Source organism: Hippopotamus amphibius, chromosome 17 (genome assembly GCF_030028045.1).
Source record: "Hippopotamus amphibius kiboko isolate mHipAmp2 chromosome 17, mHipAmp2.hap2, whole genome shotgun sequence".
NCBI lineage: Eukaryota > Metazoa > Chordata > Mammalia > Artiodactyla > Hippopotamidae > Hippopotamus > Hippopotamus amphibius.
Genome location: NC_080202.1, coordinates 56,587,121 through 56,614,403, shown reverse-complemented (window position 1 = coordinate 56,614,403; position 27,283 = coordinate 56,587,121). Strand labels below are relative to the sequence as shown.

The window sequence follows — 27,283 nt, the reverse complement described above, 5'->3', positions numbered from 1 at the left end:
AGCAGGCAGGGCAGAGGTGTGAATAAGGTTTCCCTACCAAGAGGAGCAGGTAACTGAGCTCCTGAAGCTGAGATCCTGGGGAGGGGAGACATGGAAAAAGAACGTTTTTGACTAGGACTCAAGGAACAGGGCCGGGAAAGGTGAAGCAGAGTTCAAGCTACAGAAGGTGGTGAGGTTCAAACCCAGTTTTAAAATTCCATAGAAACAGAAATGATTCCAGGTCACAAATGTTTGATGCCTAGTGTGTCAAAATCAGAAACAAATATTTAAGTTTTATTGCAACCTAAACATCCTCCTGGCTATCTAGGAAAATGCTGCGGCTGCATGGAACTCTGCTGTTTTGTATTTCCTTTAAGTTTCCCCTTGTTGGATATCTGAAAAGGGTAAGGAGAAAGAGAAGAGTTTGATTCATCCAGATTCTACCAACTGGCTTCAGGTCTGTCACACACATCTCATTCCATTCTCACCAGAGCCCTCTGAGAAGGTGTTATTAGCCCATATTGCAATATTGAGGGAACTGAGGCACGCCGCCAGGAACAGAGCCTGACACGCAGCAGATGCTCAACAAATTTTTACTGTACTGAATTGGAGGGGGAAATGCTCAATGCGGGAGGGAAGGGAATGAAATCCTTCCATTATCCCCACCGCCGCTCCCTGGGGTTCCTGTGAGGCGCGGTGCTGCTGGGAATTAGAAGTTGGAAGAGGAGTGGCGCACTTGGCAGGGCTGTCCCAGTCTCCAGTTCTGGAAAACGGCAGCGCCCCCCCCATCCGCCTCCGCCCCTCATCACCCCCACCCCCCGATTTAGGGGCCACCCGGAAATCTGTCGAGGACTTCTGCCCCGGGAGCTCCGGCGCGCCCGCCAGGCTGCAGGGACGCGGCGAAGCGCGCGGCATAGCGGGCGAGCGCCCCCGGCAGCGCAGCGCACACGCAGGTCCCGGCGGTCGGTCCCTCCACCACTCCGGCGCCTGCTCTGGAGGTTGGTTCTCTGCTCCGCCCGGTACAGCTGGGACTCGGAGGCCGGAGAGCGCCGACGACGCCGGAGTGCCCGGGAGCAAGCAGCCGCGCGGCCCTCCGCCCCGGGGGTGGGCTGCCTGTGTCTCCCGCCGGGGCGCGCCGGGGCCACTGGACAGCCCTTCCCCCAGCGCGGCCGCCGCCTGGGGCATCATCCCACCCTTCAAGCTGCTCGCTCCTCCCCCTGACCCCAGCGCACCCCCTTCTCCTGCCCCAGCCGCTGCGGGGCTCACTCCGCCCGCAGCTCCGCCCGCTGCAGCCGCTGGAAGCGCGGGAGCTGCCCGCGCGCCAGGACCCAGACGGCTGCAGGAGCCCCGGCAGCCCCGGGTGCGGCAGCACCATGAATGGCTCGGGTAGCCTGGACACCGAGGACACGAGCGAGGCGGGCGGCGGGGGCAGCTGGCAGCCTGAGGCGGTCATCGTACCCATGCTATTTGCGCTCATCTTCCTCGTGGGCACCATAGGCAACGCACTGGTGCTGGCCGTGCTGCTTCGCGGAGGCCAGGCGGTCAGCACCACCAACCTGTTCATCCTGAACCTGGGCGTGGCCGACCTGTGTTTCATAGTGTGCTGCGTGCCCTTCCAGGCCACCATCTACACCCTGGACGACTGGGTGTTCGGCTCGCTGCTCTGCAAGGCGGTGCACTTCCTCATCTTCCTCACCATGCACGCCAGCAGCTTCACGCTGGCTGCCGTCTCCCTGGACAGGTGAGCTGGCGCCTGGTGGCCCAGAGGGTCAGGCACCCAGGCTGTGGCTGAAGAAGGGGGCTGGACTCGAGGGTCAAGGAGGGATGGCCAGAGTAGAAAAGAATACTAGGAAGGCAAGGAAACCAGGAGGGAGTGAAAAACAAGCAGGCATGTAAGAGGAAAAAGAGGAATAAGAATGGGGGGGCCTTGGTGTCTCTCTGTTAGGTGCGTCCTCAGGGGCTGCAGGCTGGAGACCTCAGTTCTCCAGTGCCACTGGCATCTGACAAAGCACAGTGTTTCCAGGTACAAAGCGGTTTTTCTCCTACTGGGTCTCCTTTGAAGCTCAACGCCCCCGGGAGGCTGGGATGGGAGGGATTACTGCCCCAATTTACAGAACAAACTGAGTTTGTGATTTGCTCAGTCGCCCATCTGGTAATCCTATGGATGTAGCCAACGTCCTGTCTCCTGGTGTCAAATTCAGGAGCCTCCACCTCACTCGGTCTCTAAGCCACTGTTTGCTCTGCAGAGTCGACTCTGGTTTCAGCTGCGGAATTTGGGTCCTTCATGAGGGCCCACGCCAAACTCCAACCAAGCACCCCTGAGGGTCCCTAGCTCAGTTCCCGTGTCCCACCAACAGGCCCGTGTCCAGGGCAGGAGAGGAGCAGGCCCAAGGGTTCCTCCCCATCCCCGAAAACTGAAGCTTGGAAGGACACCTGGATGATTCCTGGGGAGGGAATCCTGGTCTGACTCTGGTATTTCCCCAGCCCCCTACACCAGACGTCCTGTCCTCCCAACCTTCCCTGGACAGGCAGCGAAATGAGGCCACATTCCCCGTGTACTTTCCAGTTCCACTGAACACCAAGTGTGTTGGTTCAGAGAGCTCTGGCGGGACCCATAGAGGGTTGGCTTCTCTAAGAAAGTCCCTCGTGGTACCTTGCCTGAGGTGTCTCCAGGCTGTCTCCTAGAGCCTCAAGGCACCTGGGTCCTACCTTTCCAGGCACCATCACTGGTGGGTAATCACAGCCTGCCGGAGACCCAAAGCCGGGTTAATCTTTGGGGTGCCCTCCCAGGTGGAGTCTGACTGTGGTCGTAGTCTCGGGAAGAGCAAATGAGTAGCCCTTTCTGCTGTCGGGTCCTGCCCCACATGCAGGCGCGGCTGAGGGTGCCCAGGATGCTCTGTGCCGCCCTTCGGGCTTGTGCGGTGTTACCGCGCGCTAGAGACCTTCCTCGAGAGAGTGTGGGGCTCGAGGTGGAGGGGTCCGGCCCTGCCCCCGCGAATCCGTCGGCTCACCGGACGTCTCCCTTTCTGACCCGCAGGTATCTGGCCATCCGCTACCCGCTGCACTCCCGCGAGCTGCGCACGCCTCGGAACGCGCTGGCGGCCATCGGGCTCATCTGGGGGCTGTCGCTGCTCTTTTCCGGGCCGTACCTGAGTTACTACCGCCAGTCGCGGTTAGCCAACCTGACCGTGTGCCACCCGGCGTGGAGCGCGCCTCGCCGCCGCGCCATGGACCTCTGCACCTTTGTCTTCAGCTACCTGCTGCCGGTGCTGGTGCTCGGCCTGACCTACGCGCGCACCCTGCGCTACCTCTGGCGCGCCGTCGACCCGGTGGCCGCCGGCTCGGGGGCCCGGCGCGCCAAGCGCAAGGTGACGCGCATGATCATCATCGTGGCCGCGCTCTTCTGCCTGTGTTGGATGCCTCACCACGCGCTTATCCTGTGCGTGTGGTTCGGCCGCTTCCCGCTTACGCGCGCCACCTACGCGCTGCGTATCCTCTCGCACCTGGTCTCCTACGCCAATTCCTGCGTCAACCCCATCGTCTACGCTCTTGTCTCCAAGCACTTCCGCAAGGGCTTCCGCAAGATCTGCGCGGGCCTGCTGCGCCGCGCCCCGCGCAGAGCCTCGGGCCGCGTCTGCGCCGAGGCCCAGGGCACCCATAGTGGCAGCGTGCTGGAGCGCGAGTCCACAGACCTGACGCACGTGAGCGAGGCAGCTGGGCCCTCTGCCCCTGCGCCAGCGCCTCTCAGCCGCCAGTCCTCGAGCCCAGTCCCCGGCCTGTCCCGGCGGGACCAAAAGGCCCCCAGAGGCATCTTGACAGTTAATGTGACCTGAGGGCACTTAGGGGGTACGCTTGAGTGTTGAAAGATTGGAGTCAGAGGTTGGGGGATCGTGGAGGGAGTTTCATCTGTTAATAAAATGCTCAAACCATTCCGCGTGCAGTGGCGCGCTGTCTCCGCATGTCTCATGGTCCCCAGGCTACGTGGTAAGAAGCCTCTGGGATTTCACAGGGGAGCTCTGGATGAATGAGGGCAGGGTGCTCTGCCGAGCTGCAAGGAAAGAGGGGGCCCGCACCGAAGGCAGTCGAGTTAAAATCCGCTTAGAAATCCCTGAGGCTGGGGAGCGCTGGACGACCGAAGGCTTTTTGCACGCGGCCAGCGGGAAGCGCCAGGTATATACAGATCGGGGAACCAGCAGCAGCCAGTGAGCGCGACAAAGGCGGCTGAGTCTTGACGCGCGTTCCATAAAGTCAGTCGATGACAGACTTGGACACTATGTGTGTTCCTACTAGAGTTCGTGCGCCGGCGTGTGGCGGTCCTCGCCTGTTCCCTGCTCCCTGGGGCCCCTTGGTGTCACGCCAGCCAGATCAGTGCCTACCCACCTTCAGCCTTTGCGTTTCCTTCCCTCTTCTGGGATCTGGTCTCCAAGAACTCGGTTTATCCTCGGGCCAGGAAAGTCACCCCCTCACCCATCAGTCCTGCTCCAGGGCAAACAGCAGCGATTTTAAGGCACTGCCCGCAGGCTGAGAATCCCCCGCAGAACAGAAATACCCAGGGTCTTTGGTCAGGAGCTAGCCTCTACCTGTCCCCGGGTTTGTCCCACTCTGGAGTTCTGAGCCAAGTCTTTTTACATGAAATTAGTTGTGTTTGAGGAGAGGCAGGAAAACTCTTAAAGGGTGTGCCCGACTCACCATCGTTGAGCACAGAGCACTTTGGTAAGGGTTTGGGTATTTAGCCAGGTGGGTGCCTGCTGTGGAAACACAGGCTGCACCTGCCCAGATGGGAAGGACCATGTCAGAGAAAAGTGTGTGTGTGTTTGGGCGCGGGTCCCATGCTTGCCTGGTCCGCTTGGTGGTTCCTGAATGTGGTAACTGGTTCCAGGTGGTGGAAATGGAGCAGGACTGGCAAGCCTAGGCAGGTGCAAGGTGGGTGGGGCTGGGTCCTGGGGCTTTGTCTTCGCGTGTTTGCAGAACCTGGGGTGGGGGTGTGCCAGGTCCAAGGCTCCAGGGTCTTTGCAAAGAACAGCTGCCTCCAACCAATTGCCCAGTCCCTCAGAGAAGTGACTGCAATAGAGGTTGTAACCTAGGCACTGCTGCTCCATCCAGCTCCTCTGCGCGGCTGCTGCTGATGGCCCTGTGCCTCCTGCTCCATCTCGCCTTCCTCAGGCTCGGAACAACTCAGCCCTTGGCTCAGGAGCATGGCTTCAGCGCGCCAGTGGTTGGTAGGTAGAAAGTGTAAGGTCTTCAGCACTGGGATTTGAGCCCCAGGGCACCGGGTGACCTCGACCTCCATCCCCCAGATTGGCCATCCTTCTCCAACCTCGACTCACCCCAGGAGGTTCAGGAAACCACTGAGGTTCCAAACAACGGAAGTGCGCCCCTGCTCGTGGATGTGCTGGTGTTCGTGTCAAACGTGTTTAATGTGGTAAGCATCTCAGGCTGTGGAGGACTTGGCGACCCAAGTGCTGAGCTGGGGATGGGACAACACAGCCTAGTGAGTGCTAGGGTCTCCTGCCTTCTTGTCACATGATGCCCACCTCCGAGGTGACACGCTGTCCCCCTCCCCCAGGACATCCTGCGGTACACGGTTTCCTCCACGATGCTGCTTCGGCTGGTGAGCACCCATGGGGGTGTGGGTTTGAGGGAGGGAGACCCCTGTGAGTCCAGCACATAAGTGCTGGCCTTCATCAAGCTGCCAAGCCCAGGGGCACATGTATACGGAGAGTGGGAGCCTCAGTAGCATCTTTGTGTCCCTAGTCCTGGCTGGATACTCGCCTGGCCTTGAACGCGACTGGGCACCAGCGGGGCATGGTTACGCTGCCCTGGGACTCGCTCTGGATGCCGGAACTCACTATCCGAGAGGCGTAAGTGAGGCGGGGATTCTTGTCCCAGGTACCAGGCAGGCATAGCCCTCTCTATTCCCCATCCAGAGCCAGGAAGTCCTACTACTGAACATTCCCCTTACTGGTGGCCTTGCCAGGCCACTGGCACGACTCCCATGCTTTATGTTGCCCTATCTTCTGGAACCCCAAGGGCAGTGGGTGGCAGCTGGGCATACGCTGGGGTCTCCCCCTCCTCCCCCTTCTGAGGAGGAGCCGGGCCTCTGGCTGTGGTGCCTTTCCCTCTGCAGGCTCTGGGTGGAATGGCAGGACCGGAGCCCACGGGCCCGAGTGGATCGCGACGGCCACATCGAGCTCTACCTGGCCCTCACCACGGAGACCAACTGTGACTTGGAGCTCTTCCACTTCCCCAGGGACCAGAGTGACTGCAGGATCAGCTTCTTCGCTTTCGGCAACACTGGTGCTGACAGGACTGGAGCTGGGGGACGAGGGAAGAGGGGAGGGGAAGCGTCTGGCCTCCAGCAAATGCCTGACACAGGGGCCCTGGGCCTGTGTTCACACCAGCCTCCCCACACCAGGCTTAGGGGAGCTGATCACACGTCTCTCACCCGGCACCTCCCGCTCAAATAGTGGCCCCGTCTCCTAGTCCTCTCCTGCCCTAGGCAGGAGCCCCCCTCTTCTCTCCTCCCCCTCAGCTACCCCAGAGCAATCGCCCTCAACAGCCAGGGCCAAACTGCACACTTGCGTCAAGCCCAGAGGCTCAGGCTGCTGCAGCCTCATTCCTGGAAACATCCCGAAGGTGTAGCCACCCAGTGAATGTCCCCCTAACCCAGCAGCTGATGTCCAACTTGGCAGAGAAGTCCCACCCTTCCCTACATCCCTCCCCTCTGGGAAATACCACAGCTGCTGAATCCCATCCTATCCTACCCATGAATCCTAATATTTCAGGTGTGAGATGATATACTGGTGAATGAGTCTGTGACCATGTGCCCCTCCATGAAGTTGTACATGTATTTTTACAATCAAAACTCACCTACAAATCTGATGAGGCCCTTCCCCTAACTGGAGAAAACTTGGGGTATTGCGAAATCAGGTTTGGAAAGCCCTTGTACAGACCAGTGTCCAAGTCTGTCCCCAGCATCCATCAGAGGGCTCCGTTATCCCTGGGCTCTAGCTTGTCCCTGCCCCTACTGCCGAGAGAGATGCGGGGTCAGGGGTATTTCTTTCCTGGTTCACTGTTCTTACCCCTGCCCCTTCAGTGATGGAGCTGGAGTTCAAGCCCCACGCAGTGAATGAGATTGTGAGCGTTAAGAGGGAGTACGTAGTTCGGGACTTGAAAACCCAAGTCCCATCCCAGGAGCTGGTGCCCTGCTTCCAGGTGACGGTGAGTTGGGAGGTGACTACCGAGGGCTGTCGGGGGCATTGAGGATGCACAGCCAGAGGCCATGACATCACCCTGCGACTGCCCACCCCTGGGAACCCCCCCTGGAAAGCCCCAACTTTCTTCCTTCCAGTTGCGCCTGGAGAACACAGCACTGAAGGCCATCATCGCGCTCTTAGTACCTGGTGAGGCGCTGCTGTTGGCCGACCTGTGCGGGGGGCTGCTGCCCCTCGGGACTGAGCGCATCGCCTACAAGGTGACCCTGCTGCTGGGCTACCTTGTCCTCTACTCCTCCCTGGTGCAGGCCCTGCCCAGCTCCTCCTCCTGCAATCCGCTGCTCAGTAAGGCCCACGGGCTCACCCGGCCAGGGTGGGACCACTCTGTGCTGGGCCCGCCTCATTCCGCCCACACCTGCTGGGCTGGAGCCGAGGTGCCTCTGCTCAGGTCCCTGGGCGCTCAAGGCTGGGCCTGGCCCTGACCTTCCCTCCCTGGCCCCTCCCCAGTTTACCACTTCACGGCCCTGCTGCTGCTGCTTTTCGTCAGCACCATAGAGACCGTGCTGCTGGCCGGGCTGCTGGCCCAGGGCAACCGCAGGCATGAGAGCAGCTGCAGCCTGGCCCCGAGAGTGGAGCAGCACGACCGTGGGAACCCAGGGCCTAATCCTGAAGGTGGGCAGGGGCTGGGGGGGTGCTGAGGACAGAGGCCTGGGGCAGAGCCAGCAGGCTGGGCTTGCGGGCCCCGGGGCTATTCAGAGGTTCCTGCACCCACTTTGCTGGCTCCACTGTCCCTGGGCCCCACCACGGCTGCCCTCAGAAGCAGCAGGTCTGGAGCAGGGAGCAGGGTTAGCTTCCCTAAAGGCCCGGGTGACTTCAGACTCCCTGGGATAACCCTCTGCCTTGCAGAGTCTCTCTCGTAGGGCGTTTCTTCAACTCAAGATGACCTAGAATGGGGTCAGACCCAAATGTTCATTAGTTCTGAATCTAACGAAGGGAGAAATAGTGTGGCATGCCCTGGGGTTCACCCTCTGCTCCAGGAGCGTGTGCATGTTGGATGAGTCCTGGAGTACACCTCCTTTTCCTGCCTCTCCCCACACAGAAGTCCCCAGAGGAGCAAAGGGGTCCAGGAGGAGCTGGGCTGAGGCCGCTGACCACATCTTCTTCCTGCTGTACCTGGCGGGGGTGGGGTGTGGCCAGCTCATCTTCATTGTCCTCTGGGTGTGGACGACATGCAAGTCGGACCCAGCCCCTGGCGAGGCCGTACCCCATGGCGGGTGGCCCAGGCTGTAACAGGCAAGGCCTGGGGCTGCAAACCTGGGGAGTTGGTCTGTCAGAGGGTCTCCGGAGAGAGGGGGAGGGAGGTTGATTCTCTTCCCTAAGCCTGGAGGACCCCAGGCCACGCTGAGATCTCCCTTCTGTCAGCACGCAAGCAAAGAATGTGGAATAAACCCACTGCCCAGTGCAAGGGCGCCTCAGGGGTCTATCTTCATTGAGCTCAGCTGTTCACTCTTGTTGAAGTAGGTGGGGCCCCATTTCATGCGCCCGACCCCCACTCTGCTCCTGAGTGTCTCACGATTGTCCACTGGTCACCCAGTCCCCACGCACAGCCTAACTGCTCCTTCTGCAACCACCACTGCTTGGCCCCAGGCATGGGGTGGTCAGACCCCCTTCTGTGAACTGCAGAATGCTGGCTCTCAGAGGGCAGGGGAGAGAGCACTCCTGCTCCAGCGACTGGGGGCAGGGGACACCTCCCCTAGGCATGGGGAACGTGTTCTCTGCACTGAATCCAAGAGCGGGTTGACCCTTCTTGCTTTTCTCCAGGCCCTGTGGCTGTGGTGTGGTCTGCTCCTCCGAGCCCAATCCTCACGTCTCGGCTGAGGGGGGTTCTCCATTCCTAGCTCCGAGCTGGCCCGGAGGTGGGGTTGCTCTGCCCTCCTACTTCTGTCCACACGAGGCAACTAAGGGCACGGACCTCTGTCTTCCTTCTCTGTCCTTCTTGTCTTGAAGCCATCAGGTGGCCTCTGTGGTCAGGGTCATGAAACCCAAGGTGTGGAGGAACCCCAGAGTCTGGGAGGGCGCTGCTCGGCTGGGGCACGGGGGCTGTGAGAGGAAGGGCAAACCAGGACTCAAGGGCTCAGGGATGGGGCTCCTGGCCGAGGTGGTGAAGAAAGACCCCTGTCTCAAAGGACGCCACACTCACTGGTTTATCTGTCCAATAACACGGCTGATCTGGCAGAGCCAGACAGGGGCGCTGGCGGCTCAGGCGGAGGTGTCAAAGAGGCGGTCAATCATGTCGCCCACCTGCTCCACGCGGTACTTGATGTACTTCTCGGTGTTCTTGGTGAAGGGCACGCTGCCATACCTGACCGGGCACAGAGGTCAGTGGAGGGGAGGCCTTGCCCCTCCCCAGCTCTGCCCCAGCCCCAGGCCCTCCTGACGGGGTGCCCCAGAGTGATGTCCGGGTCTGGCCCCAAACCAAAGCCCTGGGTGCTGGACCTGACCCCCAAACCCACCACCCTCTCTGTGTTTTCTTGAAGAAGAGACGGGCCCAGAGGCCCAGCGGGGCAGTGGGGAGCATGGGGCTGGGAAGGCAGAGAAGGAGGACTCACCTGTGCAAGAAGGCCCCGTAGGTCTCCTTAACGATGTTTTTCTGGGCCTGGCGGATCTTGTCCCTCTGCTCTGTGTCGGGAATAGCCCAGGCCTTCTGGGTCTTGCACAATTCTTCCAGGCCATCATTGAAGCCCTGGCCACCAAAAAGGTGGACAAAGAAGTGACCCAGAGACAGATGTTTGGGTCTGTGTTGCTATATAGCAGCGGCGAGCCGTGGAGGGGAGGGGATCCTGACGTACCTTAAACCGCTCCTTGATCATCTGCCGCTCCTTGTCCCGCAGCTGGGGGGCCGGGCGACATGGCAGAGAAAGCGTCCCTCAGAGCAGAATCGCCCTGCCCTTGCTCCTTCCCCGAACACCCAAGCCCAGCCCTCTCCCCTGCTGCCCGGATGGACGTGGGCATCCTTTGCTTCCTCATCCCAGTGGTCTGTTTTTTCCCAAAGACACAACAGAAAGCACCACCTCTGCCAGACATCCCTTCCCAGCCCTGGCCTGCAGCCCACCTTGACTCCGGGTTGGAACACAGGTAGATTCTTCTCAGTAATGTAGTCAGTCACCTTTAACCAACTGCCAGGCAGGGAGGGAAGCAGAGGGCAGAGAAGGGACAGCCTCAGGCAGCTGCTCTTTCCCTGGGGCTGGATTGTTTTTTTTTTTTAAAAAACCTCTTGATCTACCAGGAGAAGTGGTGAGGGCAGGGAGAAGTCTGGGTCGTAACTAAGCAAAATACAGCTGAGGTTTTTCCCTTGGGAATAAAAATGTTCAAGCTGCTTGCTTTTAAAATTAAGAACAGGAAACAGAGCATTCAATAAATTGAACGAACACTACCAACTACACTTCATGTTGATATCCTGGCCAGTTAAGATGGAGAAACAGATAAGAAAGGAGGGAGCGGAGGACAGATAAATGGGGAGAAAGAGGGAGATATGGTCACGGGGAAGAGACACCCAAAGGGAGAGACAGACTCACAAACTAAGAAACAAGAGGAGAGGAGCAGAGAGAGCCCTGTAGAGCGAGGCTCAACCAAGTTCAAGGGCCCTTGCAACCTTATTCTTTGCTTGGTTTAAATGTTACCCACGTCCCTGACGGTCAGCCCTTCAACCATTCTTAGCCATCACCCTTGGCAGACGACCCTTGAACAGGCTGGCAAAGCGCCCCCTCCCAGGAAGCAGGAAGTGGTGGGGGTGGGGGCTTCCCACTCCACCCTATGAATGTGATTAAAAAAAGGTGGAGGACTGGGGTCCACAGGGCAGCAGTTCCCCATCACTGACCCCACTCCGACAGGGCCCAGCGTCCAGAGGCTCTGAGAAGGAGGCGTGAGTGGTGGGTCCTGGGGTCGGGGATGGGGAGGGAGGGTGGGGGCCCACCTGCGCTGGTAGGTCTGGATCTGCTGCTCAATGTGCTCCCGGTAGGAGCGCTCGGCAGTCTTCTGCGTCACGGCCACCAGCTGGATCAGCTCAGACCTGGGGTGGGAGCAGGGGGGAGAGGAGACGAGGACGGAAAGGCTGCCGGCCTCTGCAGCAACACCAGTGAGGCCTGCCGCCCACCTCCCTGGGTCCTGCAGCTGTGAAGGGTAAAGCGGCGCCCTCCCTACCGGGACATGAGGGGGCACAGCCAGCCCCAGGAGGCTGAGCAGGGGCAGGTGAGAGCCGCAGACCAGCACCCTTGGTCCCTTACTTCTCCAGGGCCTTGAGGATGTAGTTGTAGTTGTTGTGCAAGAAGATGGCGCTCAGAGCCGGGTCCTCATACACCTTGGACTTGCTCAGCAAGTTCAACTGCAGGTTACCCAGTACTTTACCTGCACAGGGAAGGATGGGGTCTCGCCTATCACGGGAGTCTGACCCAAATGATCTAATTCCGGTGCCTACAAACCAACTCCCACCCGTCGTTCCTTGCGCCTCCCGGACTCCAGACCCCACCAGCCTCCGGAGCCCTTTGCCGAGCCCCCTCGGCCCCCCAACCAGAGGTTAGGCTGCAGTTCCAGAGGTCAGGGGGCTCAGGAGTGGGACCGGGATGAGCAGGAGTGCACAGAAAGGAGAAGGAAGGGAAGAGGCAGGGAAGCCGGGTGCCGGGAGCTGCCGGCCGGTCGGGAGCACTCACAGATGTAGGTGCTCAGGAGACGCTTGCTGAACTCGGAATTGTAGCTGGTGGCTGAGGAACTGGTCTCTGTGAGAGAAGAAGTCCAGTTACTGCAGCGTTGGCAGCGGCCACGACCCTCTCTGGCCTCCCCTCAGCCCGCAGAGCAGCTGAGGAAACCCTGGGGGGGCCCGAGCCTCCCTCGGGCAGAGCTGGGGAGGTGCTGAACTACAGGGCTCCCCTCCCACTGCGGGGAGCGCTCCCTGGGACTCTTCCTGGAACCCAGGGCAGACCCCTCATGGTCCTGGGTGGTGGGGTTAATGAACTGGCCCAGGACCAGCAGGAAGGCTGGCAGGACAGGAGTGGGACAGCCCCTGCAACCCAGCCCCCGACCCATGCTGGGGGGCACCTACAAGGCCCACTTATCCCATTTGTCAGCAAAACAGAGTCTTAGAATAGGCCCCCCATGGCCTCTCCTCCTTCTCCCCCACTGCCCACAACCTCCTCTACCAGGCCCTCCCGAACAGAGACTTGCTGCCTGCGCAGAGCAGAAAGCCAAAGGGGGAGAGGAGGGCATGGGTGAAGAAAGGGACAGGGAGGTGCTGGACCAGCCTGAAGGGTGTACTCAGGGTGCTGGACACAGCAGGATGCTGCCTGGAGAAACCCAGAGACAGAAGGTAGCTGTCAGGGAGCTGAGAGGGTTGAGGGCACCTTGAAGGAACCCATGTCCCCTCTGACCCTGCTCCTACTGGGGTCCTGAGTCTGTCCAGGTGCCTGTGTCCCCAGGGAACCTCACTCATGGGGCTTCAGAGGGGGAGGATGGGGCCACAGAGCCTGCTGCTTACCTCGGGGGTCTAAAGGAATATTGTATGTGTCCCCAAGAACTACGCAGTGAGAGGCAGTGCGCACAGAGGGGAAGGGGGGAGACAAAGGAGGGAGAAAGATGCAAAGTGCAAAAACAGGTTAGAAACGGCCGCAACACCCGAGCCAAGCAGACCACTCCCCGCGACACCAGAACACAGACAGCGGGACAGCCCGGGCTGGACCCCTGAAGACGAGGGACACACTAGAAAGTGGACACCTGGAGAACCGCAGGCCAGAGGCTGCCCCTGGGCTCCTTGCCCCCAAAATAGGGGGAAAAGCGAAGGTCCGGGGTCCCAACAAGCTGGGCTGGGTCTCAGTGCTCAGAAGCACGCTCCTCCCCACATGCTAACCTCCCGAGCCCCAGTCCCAGGAGGGCAGCGGTCAAGGGCCCTGAGATGCCAGCCCACTGAAAGCGTCAGTTGTGTGAGACTAATTAGGAGGACAGGCGACACAAGAGGAGGCAGGGAAATGCAGAAGGAGGGGCGGGGCGGGAAGGGCACCTTCACACAGTGAGTTGAGTTCTGCTCTCCAGAGTGAGGACAGCGGAGGGAGCCAGGAGGGGGTGGAGGCCAGGGAAGGTGGTCAGACCCCCGCTGCTCTCCTGATGCGGGCCCGGATGGCCCAAGCAGCTCGGGGGTCCCGCCACAGGCCATGTCTCCTTCCCACTCCACAGGGCGAGGGAAATCTCCTCACCCAGAGGGGCCCAGTGCCCCTGGGGGGCTAACCCCACGTCTCCAGGCCAGAGGGAGGAGTGGGGCTCAGGGCCCCGCTGGGAGGTGCCGAGTACCTTGGGAGGCCAGCATGGCGCCCGCCGTCTCCTGGAAGTCCAGGAGTTGCTGCAGGAAGAGGATGGCCTGCGTGGGGAGAAAACACGTCCAGGAAGAAGGTCAAGGGCAGGACCCAAAGGTCGGATCACTTCCCACAGTTCGCCCCCTCTGACCATTCCAGGACAGGTGCAGGGCCAGTGAAAAGGGTGCTTCCTGCTGCGTGTCTGGCCTCCTGGGAAAGGCCCATCTGCTGGGGACGGACACTAAGGACCTGGCAGTCCATCCTGCCATCTGCGCCCTCCCCGCCCAGGAGTCCCCGGGCAGCACCTACGTTGCTCGTGAGCTCGTGCACGGTGCCATCCTTGGGCATGTTGTACTCCTTGTCCGGGTCATTCTGTGGGAAAAGCAGCCCGACTCCCTGAAGCAGCTCCTAAGGAGGCCTCCTCCCCCCACCGCCGCCCCCCCACGCCCCAGTCTGCGGGCTCATGGCGCCACCTCCTGGCAGACAGGGGTCAGAACGCCCCTCGCGCACAAAGGTGAGGGAGACAGACACACAGACGTGACCTGATGGGAAAGGTGGGGCAGGAGCTTGACACCTGGGGTGGGGGCCTCTGGAGCCCCTGGGGAAGAAAGGGAGGCCCGTGGGTACGGACGGGAGGCTAGCAGCACGGCCGCCTTTCCCACAGGCCGGGCCCGCCCCCGCCCCCTCGGAGGCCCGCTCTTGGAAGGCGATTCGGAGTCAGGTCACCGGTGGCCCTGCCCACAGCCCCACGGGCCGGCCTGGGTGGCAGTGGAGGGGAGAGCACCTTGATGTTGTCGGCGAAGTCCTCCAGCGCTTTGGCTCCCACGGTCTCCATGGAGGTGATGAGGCCAGGCAGCTTGTTCTTGGTGCTGGCGGCCGTGCCCTGAGGAGGCACATGGCTGCACAGGGGGGCCAGAGACCAGCCACAGGCTCTGCCTGGAGCCCTGCTCCTTCCCAGCTGCTTCCCGGCCCCTCACCCCAGGGGACTGTCTCTCCTCTTCACTCACCCTGAGGGCACCTCCACATGCCCAGGGCACTGAGGAAGCGGCCTCCACGCACCCTCTGAGCAGAGGCGTGGGGGCAGAGAACACGGTTCTCCTGGGAGGCCGTGCCGGGCAGCAGGATTCCTCCTCCTGGGGTCCCCAGGGGCCTCCTCACCCACATACCTGGAGCACCTGGTCAAAGTCAGGCTTGGTCTGCTTGAGGTGCCGCAGGATGGGGAAGACGGTGAGCACGGCCGAGAAGTCGTGTCGGATGATGGCCTTCCGGGCAGCGGCCACGATGTTCTCCCCTTCAAGCATCAGCCCGTCCAGGGCATCCTGAGAGAGCAGGGCAGGGAGAGGGCTCAGGGGAGGAGGCAGACAGCCCGTTCCCAGGGATGGTGAGGGCACTGGAGGGGCGGGGGAAGTGTGCCTCCAATGGGGAGGTTCCGACCGGGACACGCTACCCAGGACAGATTCCCCAGGATGAGAGGTGGAGGCAGTGGCTGGAGTTGAGGGCTATGGACCGCATGCCTGGCCCAAACTCAAGCTTCTGCAGTGACAGCCCTCGCTGGGGCATCTGGCCCAGGGGCAGGGGCAGGACCTGTATCAAAGAATCAAAGGTCTTCTTCTGATGGTGTTCAGGGATGACGTCCGACAGCAGCTGGTACTCGCTCTGGGCCAGCTTGACAAAGGCACTGACGCAGTGAATGTAGGCATCGGTCTCCACGTCCAGCATGTCATCTCTCCCTGGGGGGACAGCAGGGTCTCTGAGCTACTGGTTTGGGGTGGCCCCCCTCCCTGCTGGGTGGGGGGAGCCCGAGTCTCCCAGCTCCTGGCCTGAGGCCAGACTGGCAGCGATGGGGAGGAAGACTGTGCTGGCAGAAAGCTGAGAGAACTCCAGCAGGACCCACAGGGTTCGAGGGGGAAAACGGGCTGAGTCCAGCCTTCGTCCCCGAGTGTCAGGTACGAGAGGTGTTGGGGAGATGGATAAAAGCATAAGAAGACCCCTCAGTCGACTTCCTGGATGAGACACGTCTGACCCCAGGACTGAGGATTCTGAATTGTACTGGGAAGAGGACACCCAGGGATGGGCAAGTGGTGGCGTCCACCTCAAGGAGGCAGGACACAGTGTCCAGCCCAGCCAGGCCTTCTGGAATGTATAAAAAAGGAGGTGGGCTCTGATCCACGAGGCTAGTTGAAATGGGGTCAAAACTGGAGAAGAGGAAATGTGAGCCCCAGAGAGGGAGAGCTCCTTGGCTGTCAGCTGCCCCAGGAGGAGACAGGATCCCTCTATTGGAGGCTGGGGTAGGGCTGCCCACAGGCAACCTGGTCCTATGTGCTAGGGGATGGGCTCTGAAGAGTCAGAGGTTTGGAGCTGCTGCTGGAGTCAGGTGTTGGAGCTCCCTGCCTTCCAGGGGGTCGCCTTCTCTGCCCGCCTTCAGAGTAGCGGCAACTTCTGCCCTTGGCCCAGGCCCTGAGAGCCAGGCGTGCACTCCTACCTGGAGAGAGGCAAGGAGACCTAGTGCCCAAAAGAGAGAGAGACAGGAAGGAGAGAGGCGAGTAGGCCTGGCTCATCCTCGAAGCGGAGCGGCCGGCTGGGCCAGGCTGGAGCAGGCCCTCTGGGGACGGCTGCAAATGCAGTGGCGGCTGCCCTCGGGCTGGGCCACGGTGCTCACCAGCCAGCGGCCCGTGCTTGTCGTTCAGGGCCTCGGGCAGGTGCTTAACGCGGAAATCACGCTCGTGACCCAGCGAGACGGCGGCCGCAAACACGAGCAGTGTTTATCCAAGGGTGGGGTGGCTGCCTCTCAGGGGGACTGGGAAGAAGCCCTTGATCTCCAGAGGGGATGGGAGGTGGGGTGTAGGGGAAGGGGCATTGGAGAGGGCTCTGAGCCCCTCCTCTGCCTCAGACCACCTTGGGAACAGCCGTTTCAAGCCTGACTTGCAGTGCCCCGGACCGTCCTCGGGAGCTGGTTTCCCCAAGCCTGGAGGCTAAGAGAAAGCTGTAAGAACCATGGAGCGTTTCTGAAGAGTTTCTGGCAGCCGTGGAAGGGCTGATGCTCAGCCCCAGGGAGTTTATCTCACCATATTTGGGAGGAGATCCAGTTAGAGAAATGTCACTGCCGAGTGAATGGGTAGAGGCTTCTTTCGTCCCCCAGGGCCATTCTTTTGAAGGCGGATCTGGTCCACCAGGGCAGGGCTGTCCTTCCTCTGATAGGAGGGAGGGAGGGAGGGCCATGGTGTACAGGCTGCCCGTCCCTTGTGGCACATGCTCCCCTTTCTAAAGGCGGGGGTGGAGAGGGGCGGCCAGGAGGACTCGGCCGCCTTGGTCCTGCCACTGCTGGTCTGAGCGTGAAAGGGCTGCCCGAGACAAAGAACTTTCTCTGAGTTCAAACAGGAGACAAGGACAGAGACGGGGAGGGGAGGGAGTGGGAAGCCTCCGGGAGGGCAGAGCTGCCGTCAGCCAGACAGGACCACGCCGAGGGCCACGAAAGCTGCTCCCGAGCCAGCGGGGGTCAGCGGCCCAGGGACCTCAGTTCCCACCCCTGCTCCCCTCTCAGGGTTGCGCCCGAGGCCCTGTGGGGGGTTGGAGGCTCTGCCCTGCCACGTGGGCGGACACATGGTGGAGGAGGAGGGAAGAGGAGAGGAACACAGGGTGGTTACCTTCCAGAGGAATGAGGTTAGAGCCCCCCTTTTTCCCATCTAGACCATGCTGGGAATACTGTTTCAGAAGGTTCTGAGCCTTACGGATCGTCCCTGTCACCAGAGCCACACAGAGAGGAGATAAGAAGACCTAGGAAATGAGTGAGAGAAAACAGCAGCAGCCCTCCACCTGCCCCCCAGCCCTTGCCCGCCCCCAGCAGTGAGCAGGCCTGGGTACCATCTCTCGCAGCAGGCCCTTCCCAGGACCGCCCGACGCCCTGCGGAGGAGGTGGAGGAACGGACACGTTCTGCTCCCCCAGTGGAGCTCCCGATTCTGCCAGTGACCCTACCCGCATCGGTCCAGATCTGAGTTCATTTTAGGAAGCGCAGAGGGAGAAGGAGATGAGGTGAACAAAGATCCACCAGGAGAAGCCAAAAATAAAAACCAGTACCAAGTGGCACTCAAATCAGAAGAGACAAGAGCCCCAGATGGAAGTGCTAGTGACAGAGCTCTCACACCCAGAAGGCGAGACCAGGTGGCATAGCCTGGGGGCACCTTGAAGCGGGCAGGGTCCTCCCCAAAGGGCAGGCAGAGTTCTCCGGGCATGCTCAGTGCCGGGACGTGGCCAAACAGTAGCTAACGGAAAGCAGAACCTGGGAGTTGGTGAAATGGGACTGAGCTTCCTGGGACAGCAGTGCCCAAGAAGGAAGGCTTGGAGACCCAGAGGCAGACTGGCCCACACACCAGGGGAGGGACCCAAACCGCCAAAGCAACTGGGAAAAACTCAAAAGCCGAGGAGCAGTTAACAGAAGCCACCACACAGAGAGCTGGCGGGAGGGCAGCAGGAAAGGGCGCATGCTCTTGGCATGGGAGGAAAAAACCAACAGTTAGTATCACAAGTGAGAACAGTGACAACAAAACTGCAGCGCCCGCAGCCTCCAGGGTCGGCTGCCTCTGTGGGAACGAGGCATCTCAGGGCAGAGAACGTGGGCAAATAAAACAGCATTTAAAAGAGATGGGCGCAGCTGCCCTGGAAATAAAACGTACTGGGGCGGGGGAGGCACCCATGAGTGTGACTCCACCCCTCTTCCCGGGTGCCCCTTGCATCTCTGAACACGGTGAGGCTGCTTTGGTCCTGGCAGCTCCCCAAAAGGCTGGGGGAGAAGTGAAAGCGCCTGGAGCGGCTCACTTCTTTCTGTTTGCATGAACTGCAATCAGTTACTAATAACCGAGCGTGGGGTTCGGGCTCAGCATCTGTCTGGCTGGGTCCTGCGCCTTCAGCGAGCGGCCCCGCTAATGAGCGAATCAGTTTCCTGCCCCACAACCGACCAGGAGCAGATGGGACCGCCGGGCTTCCAGGAGCCTCGCCAGCACGCTGGCATGGACGTGGGCTGGGGACGTTCATCCGGCAGCCGCCAAACCCATCAGGCGCCCAATTACCACGGACGACGCAGAGGTCAGTGTTTTATTATCCACCGAGGCCTCCTTGCTTCTCTCCTCAAGAGCTGGGAACTGATGTCCCAGGGGCCTGACTCCTTGATTCCTGACATCAGTCCTGAGCCCCCCAGCTCCTGACAATAGTTGAAACCCCACAGAAACCAGAGGGATGCTCACAGCCAGAGTTTTCCCCTTGGGGCTCTAAGCCAAGGCTGGATTAGGTCCGCTGGGAGCCCCGAGATCACATCTCTGCTCCCTGCATGGCCAGCGGCACTCCTGGATGCTGTCTGGGTCCTGGGGCCTCCAGTGGGCCCGTCAGAGAAGAGACAGAGGAGAAGAGAGCACAGACCTGCCGAGGCCAGGCAGCCTCGTGGAGCAGCCCCTGCCTGACACACAAGGCACTGAGATGGACGGGCCCAGGTGCAGGCAGCTGCGGCCGCACAGGCTGGCTTAGCAGAGGCACCGCTTGTGGCAGGTTCTCCAGGGGGGCTGCCAGGATATCCACACTGGAGTGGTGAAGGCAGTGCTCTTCCTGCTGGGGCCACCTGGCTTCCCTCACGCGCCACTCACTTGTGCCCCTGGAGGCAGCCTCGGCTCTGCCGTTTCTCCAAACCCTGAACAAAGGCCTTTGGAGGAGCAGGTGCTCATGGCGAGTGAGAACAGGCACCTTGCTCTCTGAGGGGCGGGCCCCACAGGTGCGCCCAGGGTGCATGCCCACAGCAGCGGCTGGACAGGGTGGGCTAAGGGGGGAGCAGCCCCCGGCCTCACTGGCTCTCTCTCCCTGGGGCCTGCAGCAGCCCTTCACCCTGGAATACCCCAGAGGTGAAAGGGCAACACCTCTCTGCAGCTGGACACAGCCAGGCTTGCCAAGCAGAAGCTGACACACAGGGACACTGTTTACCTGGAGCACAGACTGCAGGGGACATGATGATGGGAGGAGGGACAGACAGGGAGCTGTTCGCCTAGGACACTAACACTCACAGCCCAGGCCTCTCCCACCTCAACGCCTCTCCCTCGACTCTCCCACCGCAAGGCACTAACTTCGCGTGGAGCCCACAAGCCAGATTAAGTTCTTCGGAGAGGATGGCTAGGATTTTTTTTTCCTTTCTGGATCGACTGTGAAAGCGTAAACTCTCCCCTATGCACTTCCTACCTACTCATCACTTCGAGCCACCCTGGCTTTCTGGAAGGTGGAGGCTGCAGTGCCTGCCCCCGTCCCATCCCACGGTTTTGGCGGCAGTAGCGTGCCCCGCCTCCTGACAAGATGATGGAGAGAGGAGAAGGGGTCCCAGCAAGCGGCTCTGCCCCGGCACCCTGTCAGCCCACCTCTCCATGCCCGTGACCCGCGACTCCAAGGACACTTATGTAGCCCCAGACTCAGCTGGGTAGAGGGGAGCTCACTGGACAGGCCCTTGCTGGGGGGGCAGACACCTGCTTTCTGTCCTGTGCACCTGCAGTCGGAGGGGGTGACCGTGAGGACAAGCTCTAGAGGGGTCGACACTGCTCACCCCAGGCTGGCCAGAGGCAACCCAGGTCCCATAGAGCCTTCCGGCTGGTTCAAGGTCGGCCAGGGTGGGGGCTCACCTGGCCGCTTGACGGGCTTCTTGGTAGGTGTGTCTTTCCTCTTGTTGGGGATAGCAGGGGAGTAGGGGACCCCAGACGAAGAGCTGCTCTTCCGGAAATGCTCCTTCAGGCCTTTGATGGAGCGGTCCAGCTGGCTGGAGCGGATCTGGTAGTAGACGTTCATGAAATCTGAGGAGACACGGGCGACAGCTGGGGTCCCCGGTGCTGCCCGGCCCCGGGAGCCTCGCGCTCACCTCCAGAAGTGCTCCTCAGGGTAGCAGAGGTGCCCACTCCTGCCACCTGCTAACCCCACCCTCACAGCCTCCCATGTGGCCTCGTCCCAAACCAGGCAGAGTCTCTAAAGGGAAAATATCCTCTAAGAGAACCAACGATTAGTTGTAAGTTTTGGAGGTCAGGTTTTTTTTAGATAAAAAAATATAAAGTTAATATCCAGCTTCAACTTGATGAGGGGTCAACGGTTGGGAGCAATTTGCAGGCGGTAAAGAGACAAGAAATGTCAGTTATTAAGAAACACACCATTTCTTTAGGCATGAGTGAAGCACAGATTTTAAAAAAAATTAGAGGATTGTAACAGCCCTGTCAAATACCTAAGATAAATAAAGTTAATGAAGAACAAACAGCTGTGGGGTTGTTGATGGGTCAGTCGACTGGCCCCATCTACCCGGAGGGAAACTCAAGATGGCAAGAAGGTCACAGATCTCTTTAGACGGTTCTACCTGATAACTGCTCCTTTGAGAAAATACCCCAAAGAACTTGCTAATAAGAAAAGCAAGCCATACGAGTGTGCTCACTGCAGCACTATTTATCAATACTGAAAAACTGGAAAATCAAAAAATGCGAACAAGAGAGGAAAAAGATATGGATGTCATGGTACATTTTAGCAGTTCCCAACGAGTGTGTTGCCAACGTGAAAAATGGACCAAAGCACAGAGGCTCTGGCTGAAGGGGGCTGAGGGGTTTGGAGACGTCCACTGGCCTCCCTCTTATCCCGGGGGAGCCCCTGAAAAGCTCCTGCCGAGCCCTCAGCTCCCACAGTGCAGCTCATGAGCCACAGACGTGCCCGTGTGGTTGGTACAGGTGGCCCTGAGACCCGGCAGCACACAGTCCTCGAGGGAAGGCAGGGAAGTGATAACACACGTGACAACTTGGTACATGTACAAACTAACGAAGAGAAGAAGAGTGTGGAGGGCTAAAACGCTTAACGTTGAATATTCATTACAGGTTTTGTTTTTTTAATTTTTGCTTAACTCGGGATTTAAAAAAAAAAAATCCTGGGCACTGGCTAAAGAAATGATAGTACCAACACACCATGGGATATTATGTAGCTGTCAAAAAGAATAAAGTAAATATACATGTACCGATAGGGAACACTCTCAAGACATATCACTAAGCTAAAAACCAAAACCAAAACCAATCGTACGAGAGTGTTTAGTATGCTCCCTCCTACTTGGGAATGAGGAGCAGATACACACATATTTATTCTCTCTCTCTCTCTCACGCTCACACACACACACACAGCTGGATAAAGATTTTTTTGGAAGGGTGTAAATAACCTTAACAGTACTCATCTTTGGGTTATGACATGGTAGGCATCAGGGAAGTGGGGAGACAGATGTTTGCTCCCCACCTAAGCCTTTCTGTGCTATTTGGAATTTTTATAATTAATCAAAAAAAAAAAAAGGAAAGAAACAGGAAAGTAAGGTATATGAAGAACAGCTTGGATTTGGCTAGACTCACAATTTGATACATAAGCTGCAGACTTATCGCTCATATTGTTTCCCAGAAAACTCCTCTGTGTTAAAAGAAATGCAGGTGGATTAAAGACACAAAGGGGGAAAGTCTACTCCCTCTGGCCCTGCCTCTCGGGCCGCCTCACCTTGGTTGCGGCCGTACTCCACCAGCCAGCGGGAGATGCGGATCACGTCCTGCAGCACGCTCTCGGGCAGGTGCTCCAGGGGCACCTCCTCCTGCACCTCCAGGTCATCCTCGCCGCTGATCAGATCTAGGATGAGCACTGGGGACACAACCTTGCTGTGCCGGGTCATCAGGCTGCGGAACTCCGACTCCAGTGACTCCTTCCCCCGCTCAAACAGCAGCTTCTACAGGAAAGAAGGAAGGAAGGGAGGGAGGGCGGAAGGAAGAAAGAGGGTTGGCTCCAGCATTCAGCAGGCCCTCACCTCCCTACCCCCTTCTTTGCCTTCCTGATTCTAGGCCTCGTCCCTCCTCTGCCTTCACTTCCTTTCTTCCTCTGCCTTCACTTCCTTCTTCCCAGAGAAGAAATGCTGGGAAGACTTCCTTGATTCTTTCTTTCCCTTGTGTTCTCTCAAAATGTACATTCACAGGTGAAACCCAGAGTTTTACAAGAAGGAGGTGCTTCACAGATATCAGCTGATTATTTTCTCATTGGACCATTAATTCATGTTCTTATTAGAAAAAGGTTTGCCGAAGAAAAAAAATAGATAAATCTGACTGCATCAAATTAAAAACTTTCGTGCTGCAAATGATACCATCAAAAAAGCGAAAAGACAACCCACAGAATGAGAGGAAATACTTGCAAATCATGTATCTGATAAGCGACAGGTACCCAGAGCAGATAAGAAAATTGAAAACATACATCCACACAAAAGCATGTACACAAAGGTTCACAGCAACACTGTTCATAACAGCCAAAAAGTGGAGGGTCCATCAAGTGATGGATGGATAAACAAAATGTGGCAGACCTATAAATGCGCTCTTACTCCACTTCACAATGGACTGAGGCACTGACACACGCTACCACGCAGATGAACCTTGAAAACATGATGCTCCGTGAAAGAAGCCAGACACGAAAGGTCACATATTCTGCGATTCCCTTTATAGGTGAAGTCCAGAATAGGTAAATTTACAGAGACAGAAAATAGAGGACTGATTACCAGAGGCTGGGTGAATGGGGGAGGGAAGGGAAGAAGAGTGCCTGCCAATGGGTTTCTTTGCTTAGGTGATGGAAATGTTATCAAATTTATTCCAGGGATGCTGCACAACTCTGTGATTATACTAAAACTACTGTGCTTTATACTTTAAACGGGTACGTTTTATGGTATGTGAATTATATCTCAATAAAGATGTTTTAAAAATAGAGAGAGGATTGGAGTGTTTCTGCTTAAATGAAAAGTTTAGGGTAAACCTATAATTGTATATTTTTTTGTCTTCTCCTTCTCTAACCCATCCCACAACCAAGTTCTAGCACAGAGCTCTTCACTCTGTGATCCAAACTTGGTAGAGACCCTCAAGAACAGAATTCTCCAGCCCCTGACATCCCAATCTCTGAGTCCAGGCTGCCCACCCACGGGCTGCAGTATACTGGTTTTACTGGTGTGTCCCCACTGGGTTACTGGCGTGCCAAGGTGTTGATCCCATCAGTCCTCCGGGTGGCCAGGTGGTGCTGTGGGCAGCCAGAGACCACTGGCTAGTTACCACTTTACCCCAGGGTGCCACACAAATATTCTCATTTCTGACAGAGCCCACGATGGGAGAAAAGCTGGGAGGCGCTGTTCTAGCAACAGCTTTCCGGGTGGGAGAAGAGCCAGTTTCCCATCTTTTTTCCCCAGCCTAGCCCCTCTTCCGGGTAAGACACATGGCTCAGGGCGAGAGCTCTGGTGCCACCCAGGAAAGTGTGCCAGGTGACTGGGAGTCCAGGCTGGCCTACCCACTAATATCCCTCACCGGCTGCGATGTCTGGGCCTCTGTTCCCACTGTTTCTTCTGTCCGCATTCTCTCCTTTCCTCAGTGCACTGAGTAAACCTCACCTCCCAGCCCTACTCCATCTCCTTCTGGTAATCTAAAGACCCCAAAACTTAAACACAAAGATAAGACAGAAAAAAATCAAATATGAAAACATGAATGCAGCCTCCCTGACTAGTCAAATTAATTGGGTCAGAAAGTAGAGTGATGATGGCCAGGGGCTGGGGGAGAGGAGAAACAGGAGTTAGGGTTGATGCGTACAGGGTTTCAGTGAGAGATGATGAAAAGAATTCTGGAGGTGGTTATGCACCAGTGTGAACATACTTAATGTCACTGAACTGTTCCCTTAAAGATGGCTAAAATGGTAAATTTTATATTATGTATTTTTTGCTACAATAAAAAAATACCCATGCATTTACAAAAATCAAATGTTAAACTTATACTTCATATGCAACTTATGCTTTAGCTAAATTATTACAATGCAATAAAAATGTAAACCTGTAATTCCTGAAACAGAGATCTTAATGCCTACAGTATGTGTATGGTATTATATACTTCTATTTATTCTACTACATTTTCTTTTAACCTAGTTGAGTGTCTCTCATGAGACCAGGGCAGGACTGGTGTCCCCAAACCTCTCATACCACTCTGTTGGCCTCTTACCACTTTGTTGAGTTCTGGGCTGTCTGGGCTATTGTCCTGGAAATACTCCACAGCCTTCTGAATCTTGGCCATGCTTCCCAGGTACTCTTCCAGTCTACCGGTGGGGCTGGAAAGGAAAAGAGCCATGTTGGCCTGGGCGGATGGAAGATGAAGAGCAGGGACCAAGGAAATGGTATTTGGAAAGGGGAGAAGAGAATTAACACAGGGGACTCTAGGCTCAAATATATTCTACCCCTCCCTTCCAAGGTCTATGGCTGCTGGTCCAAGAGGCATTAGGAATGTGACCCTCTGACCCTCGCTCACCCCTCCCTGACGATCTTCTCAGTGTCACTGGCCACGTGGTAGTAGCTGATGACGTGGTCCAGACAGGACAGAGTCTTCTCAACATTCTCCTGCAGCCGCTGCAGGTTCTCCGTCTGTTTGTGCACAGGGATGATGGAGTTCTCCAGCTTCATAAGACGACTCTCAAAGGATGACAGGATAGACACCTGTTGGGGGGGAAGCCCCATGCTCTCAGGCCTCAGGGTTGTCCCAGTGCTGCTTCCACCACCCACCAGGTCTTTGGCATTGGCGGCCTTTTCTCTGGTTTTCTAGACAATAAGCTCCATGAGGGAAGGGACAGGGTATACCCGCTCACCACTGCATCCCCAGGACCTACCATGTGCCTGGAACATAGGAGGTAGCCCAAATAAATTGGCTGAAGTTTATTTTGAAGGCAAGTCAAACATTAAACTGACTCTTCCTGGGACTTCCCTCGTGGTCCAGTGGTTAAGAATCTGCCTTCCAATGCAGGGGACGTGGGTTAGATCTCTGGTCAGGGAATTAAGATCCCACATGCCACAGAGCAACTAAGCCCGCGTGCCACAACTAATGAGCATGTGGGCCACAACTACAGAGCCCGTGTGCCGCAAATACAGAGCCCATGTGCCACAAATACAGAGCCTGTGCACCACAACTAGAGAGAAGCCAGCGCACTGCAATGAGAAGCCCACGTGCTGCAACTAAGACCCGACACAGACAAAAATAAATATTAATAAGTAAATATTAAAACAAACAAAAAAACTAACTCCTCCTCAGATAATCACCTCAGGATGGCTTCCCTTCCACCCTTTAAAGGCAAATCTCAATTTCTATTCTCCCTGATGCTTTCCTAGACCGAACAGGAAGTAGTTTCATACAGAGTAGCTTCAAATGCATTGCTGGTACCTTCAAAACCCTCTCTCTCTAAGGGTGAATCTCATTAAGTAAAGACTAGCACTTGATGATTGTGTTGCTAAATACATATCCAAGCTTACATCTATCTACTCAGTTGGTGCTTTTCCAGTATCCTCTGGGAATAAGAAAGGAAACTCATATTTACTGAGTTTCTATTGTATACAAGGTACCGTGCAAGATGCGTCTCCATATATTAGCATCTATGACCTTCACAACTACATTGGAGGTTGGCGCCGTCTGTTTTAGCAGAGGAGGTAACTGAGGTTCAGTTACCCATCAGGGGCCACACACAGGTAAGTGGAGGGGCAAGGACTAGATCCTAGATCTGTCTGACTTCAGAGCTCATTTCACCCCTCAAGCCCTCTGGGGTGAAGGCTGAATCTTTTCCTTCCCTCAGTAATCTCAGAAGTGGTAACCCGGCCGTCCAACTCTTACTTGAATTGAGGATGACGCGTGGCCAGTACCCAGCCCACCTAAGTCAATCTCACTAAACGTTTGCAGAAGGAGAGAAGGAAGAATGGAGGACTCGAGCAGAAAGCAAAGAGTCCAGGCCAGTGGGGGCTGCAGCATCCTCAGCGAAGGGGAGGACAAGGCGAAGGGAGTGTAAGAGACATGCCACACTGTTGCTAGAGAAACCCACACGTTACCACCATCACTATCCAGACCAGAACCCCCGGGGCCTCAGGTACCGGAACCACCGGGTCGCAGGGTTCTCTCTTGGAGGCCCCCCCCAGTTGAGGGGTTACTCACCATGTTCTTGGTGAGCTGGTCGCTCTTCTCCAGGCTGTCGCGGATGAAGGAGAGCGTCTCCTCCTCCTGGGGCGAGCGCAGGGGAGGACATCACCAGAAGCCAGAGGCTAAAGGACACCACCGCACCCCCGCTCCACGGCCTCGCCCCCGACCCAGTCTCCTCGCAGGGAGTGCCCCCTCCCACTCCTGCCGCCTTCCTGAGCAGACGCCCGGCCCGGATCTCGGCCCCTTCCTCACCTCCTCCCCCGCCTCCCCAGCCCCAGCCCCAGCCTCACCTGCTTCAGCTTGTCCTCGATCTCCCGCCGCCGGGCGGACGCCTCCTGCGGGGGTATCATGACTTCGACCCTTCCTGCGGTTCCCACTACCCAGTGTCTCGCCTCCGAGTGCCCCCTCGGCTCCCGTCCCTGCCACACCCACTTCCGCCCGTGGCCCCGCCCCGGGGCGCGCCGGTGGTGCCATGTTGGGAGTGGCAGCCGGAACTGCGCCTGCGTGGAACATAGTAAATGGGGCCCGGGCAGGTGGCCATCTTGTGTGTGGCGGAGAGCTGGGGCCGGCTTTCACCTTGAAGCGGGTTACCAACCCTCATCAGAGAAGGTCCTCGAGCGGTGTTTTGTCAGAACAGTTACAGGTCACTTGCCGTCTTCGTGGGAACGGTGACTCTTTTCACAAATATCAATGACGAATTCGTTTCTGCAGAGCGAAGTCTGGATCCAGACACCGATGTCGCGTTCCCCACAAAGCATAGCACAGAGCTTGTCACAC

At 57.7% G+C, this 27,283-nt stretch overlaps 3 protein-coding genes across 6 annotated transcripts; 2 read left to right on the top strand and 1 right to left on the bottom strand.

Annotated features, from left to right (window-relative positions):
* The first annotated feature begins 1,290 nt into the window (after positions 1–1,290).
* GALR2 (galanin receptor 2) lies at positions 1,291–4,055 on the top strand. The gene is made up of 2 exons (XM_057715476.1): positions 1,291–1,720; positions 3,017–4,055. Exons 1-2 carry the CDS (start codon positions 1,353–1,355, stop codon positions 3,810–3,812), a joined length of 1,164 nt encoding a protein of 387 aa, XP_057571459.1. The 5' UTR covers positions 1,291–1,352; the 3' UTR covers positions 3,813–4,055.
* Positions 4,056–5,085: 1,030 nt separating this feature from the next.
* On the top strand, positions 5,086–8,664 carry ZACN (zinc activated ion channel). Its single transcript, XM_057715475.1, has 9 exons — positions 5,086–5,198; positions 5,277–5,401; positions 5,546–5,590; positions 5,734–5,840; positions 6,107–6,276; positions 7,076–7,200; positions 7,331–7,538; positions 7,701–7,865; positions 8,293–8,664. Exons 1-9 carry the CDS (start codon positions 5,105–5,107, stop codon positions 8,481–8,483), a joined length of 1,230 nt encoding a protein of 409 aa, XP_057571458.1. The 5' UTR covers positions 5,086–5,104; the 3' UTR covers positions 8,484–8,664.
* Positions 8,665–9,390: 726 nt separating this feature from the next.
* Positions 9,391–26,926, bottom strand: EXOC7 (exocyst complex component 7). Of its 4 annotated transcripts, XM_057715472.1 has the most exons (21): positions 26,797–26,926; positions 26,522–26,587; positions 24,860–25,044; positions 24,557–24,662; positions 22,050–22,272; positions 20,174–20,341; positions 17,162–17,265; positions 16,188–16,248; positions 15,113–15,258; positions 14,695–14,847; positions 14,313–14,411; positions 13,838–13,900; positions 13,527–13,593; positions 12,721–12,759; positions 11,900–11,965; positions 11,477–11,597; positions 11,167–11,262; positions 10,306–10,369; positions 10,043–10,084; positions 9,803–9,936; positions 9,391–9,555 (listed from the first exon to the last, which is right to left on the bottom strand). In XM_057715472.1, the coding sequence occupies exons 1-21, from the start codon at positions 26,854–26,856 to the stop codon at positions 9,453–9,455; spliced, it is 2,166 nt and encodes a 721-aa protein (XP_057571455.1). In that variant the 5' UTR covers positions 26,857–26,926; the 3' UTR covers positions 9,391–9,452. The 4 variants fall into 4 exon arrangements, with proteins under 4 accessions (XP_057571455.1, XP_057571454.1, XP_057571457.1 ...); XM_057715471.1 differs by lacking the exon at positions 12,721–12,759; XM_057715474.1 differs by lacking the exons at positions 16,188–16,248; positions 17,162–17,265.
* Positions 26,927–27,283: the final 357 nt, after the last annotated feature.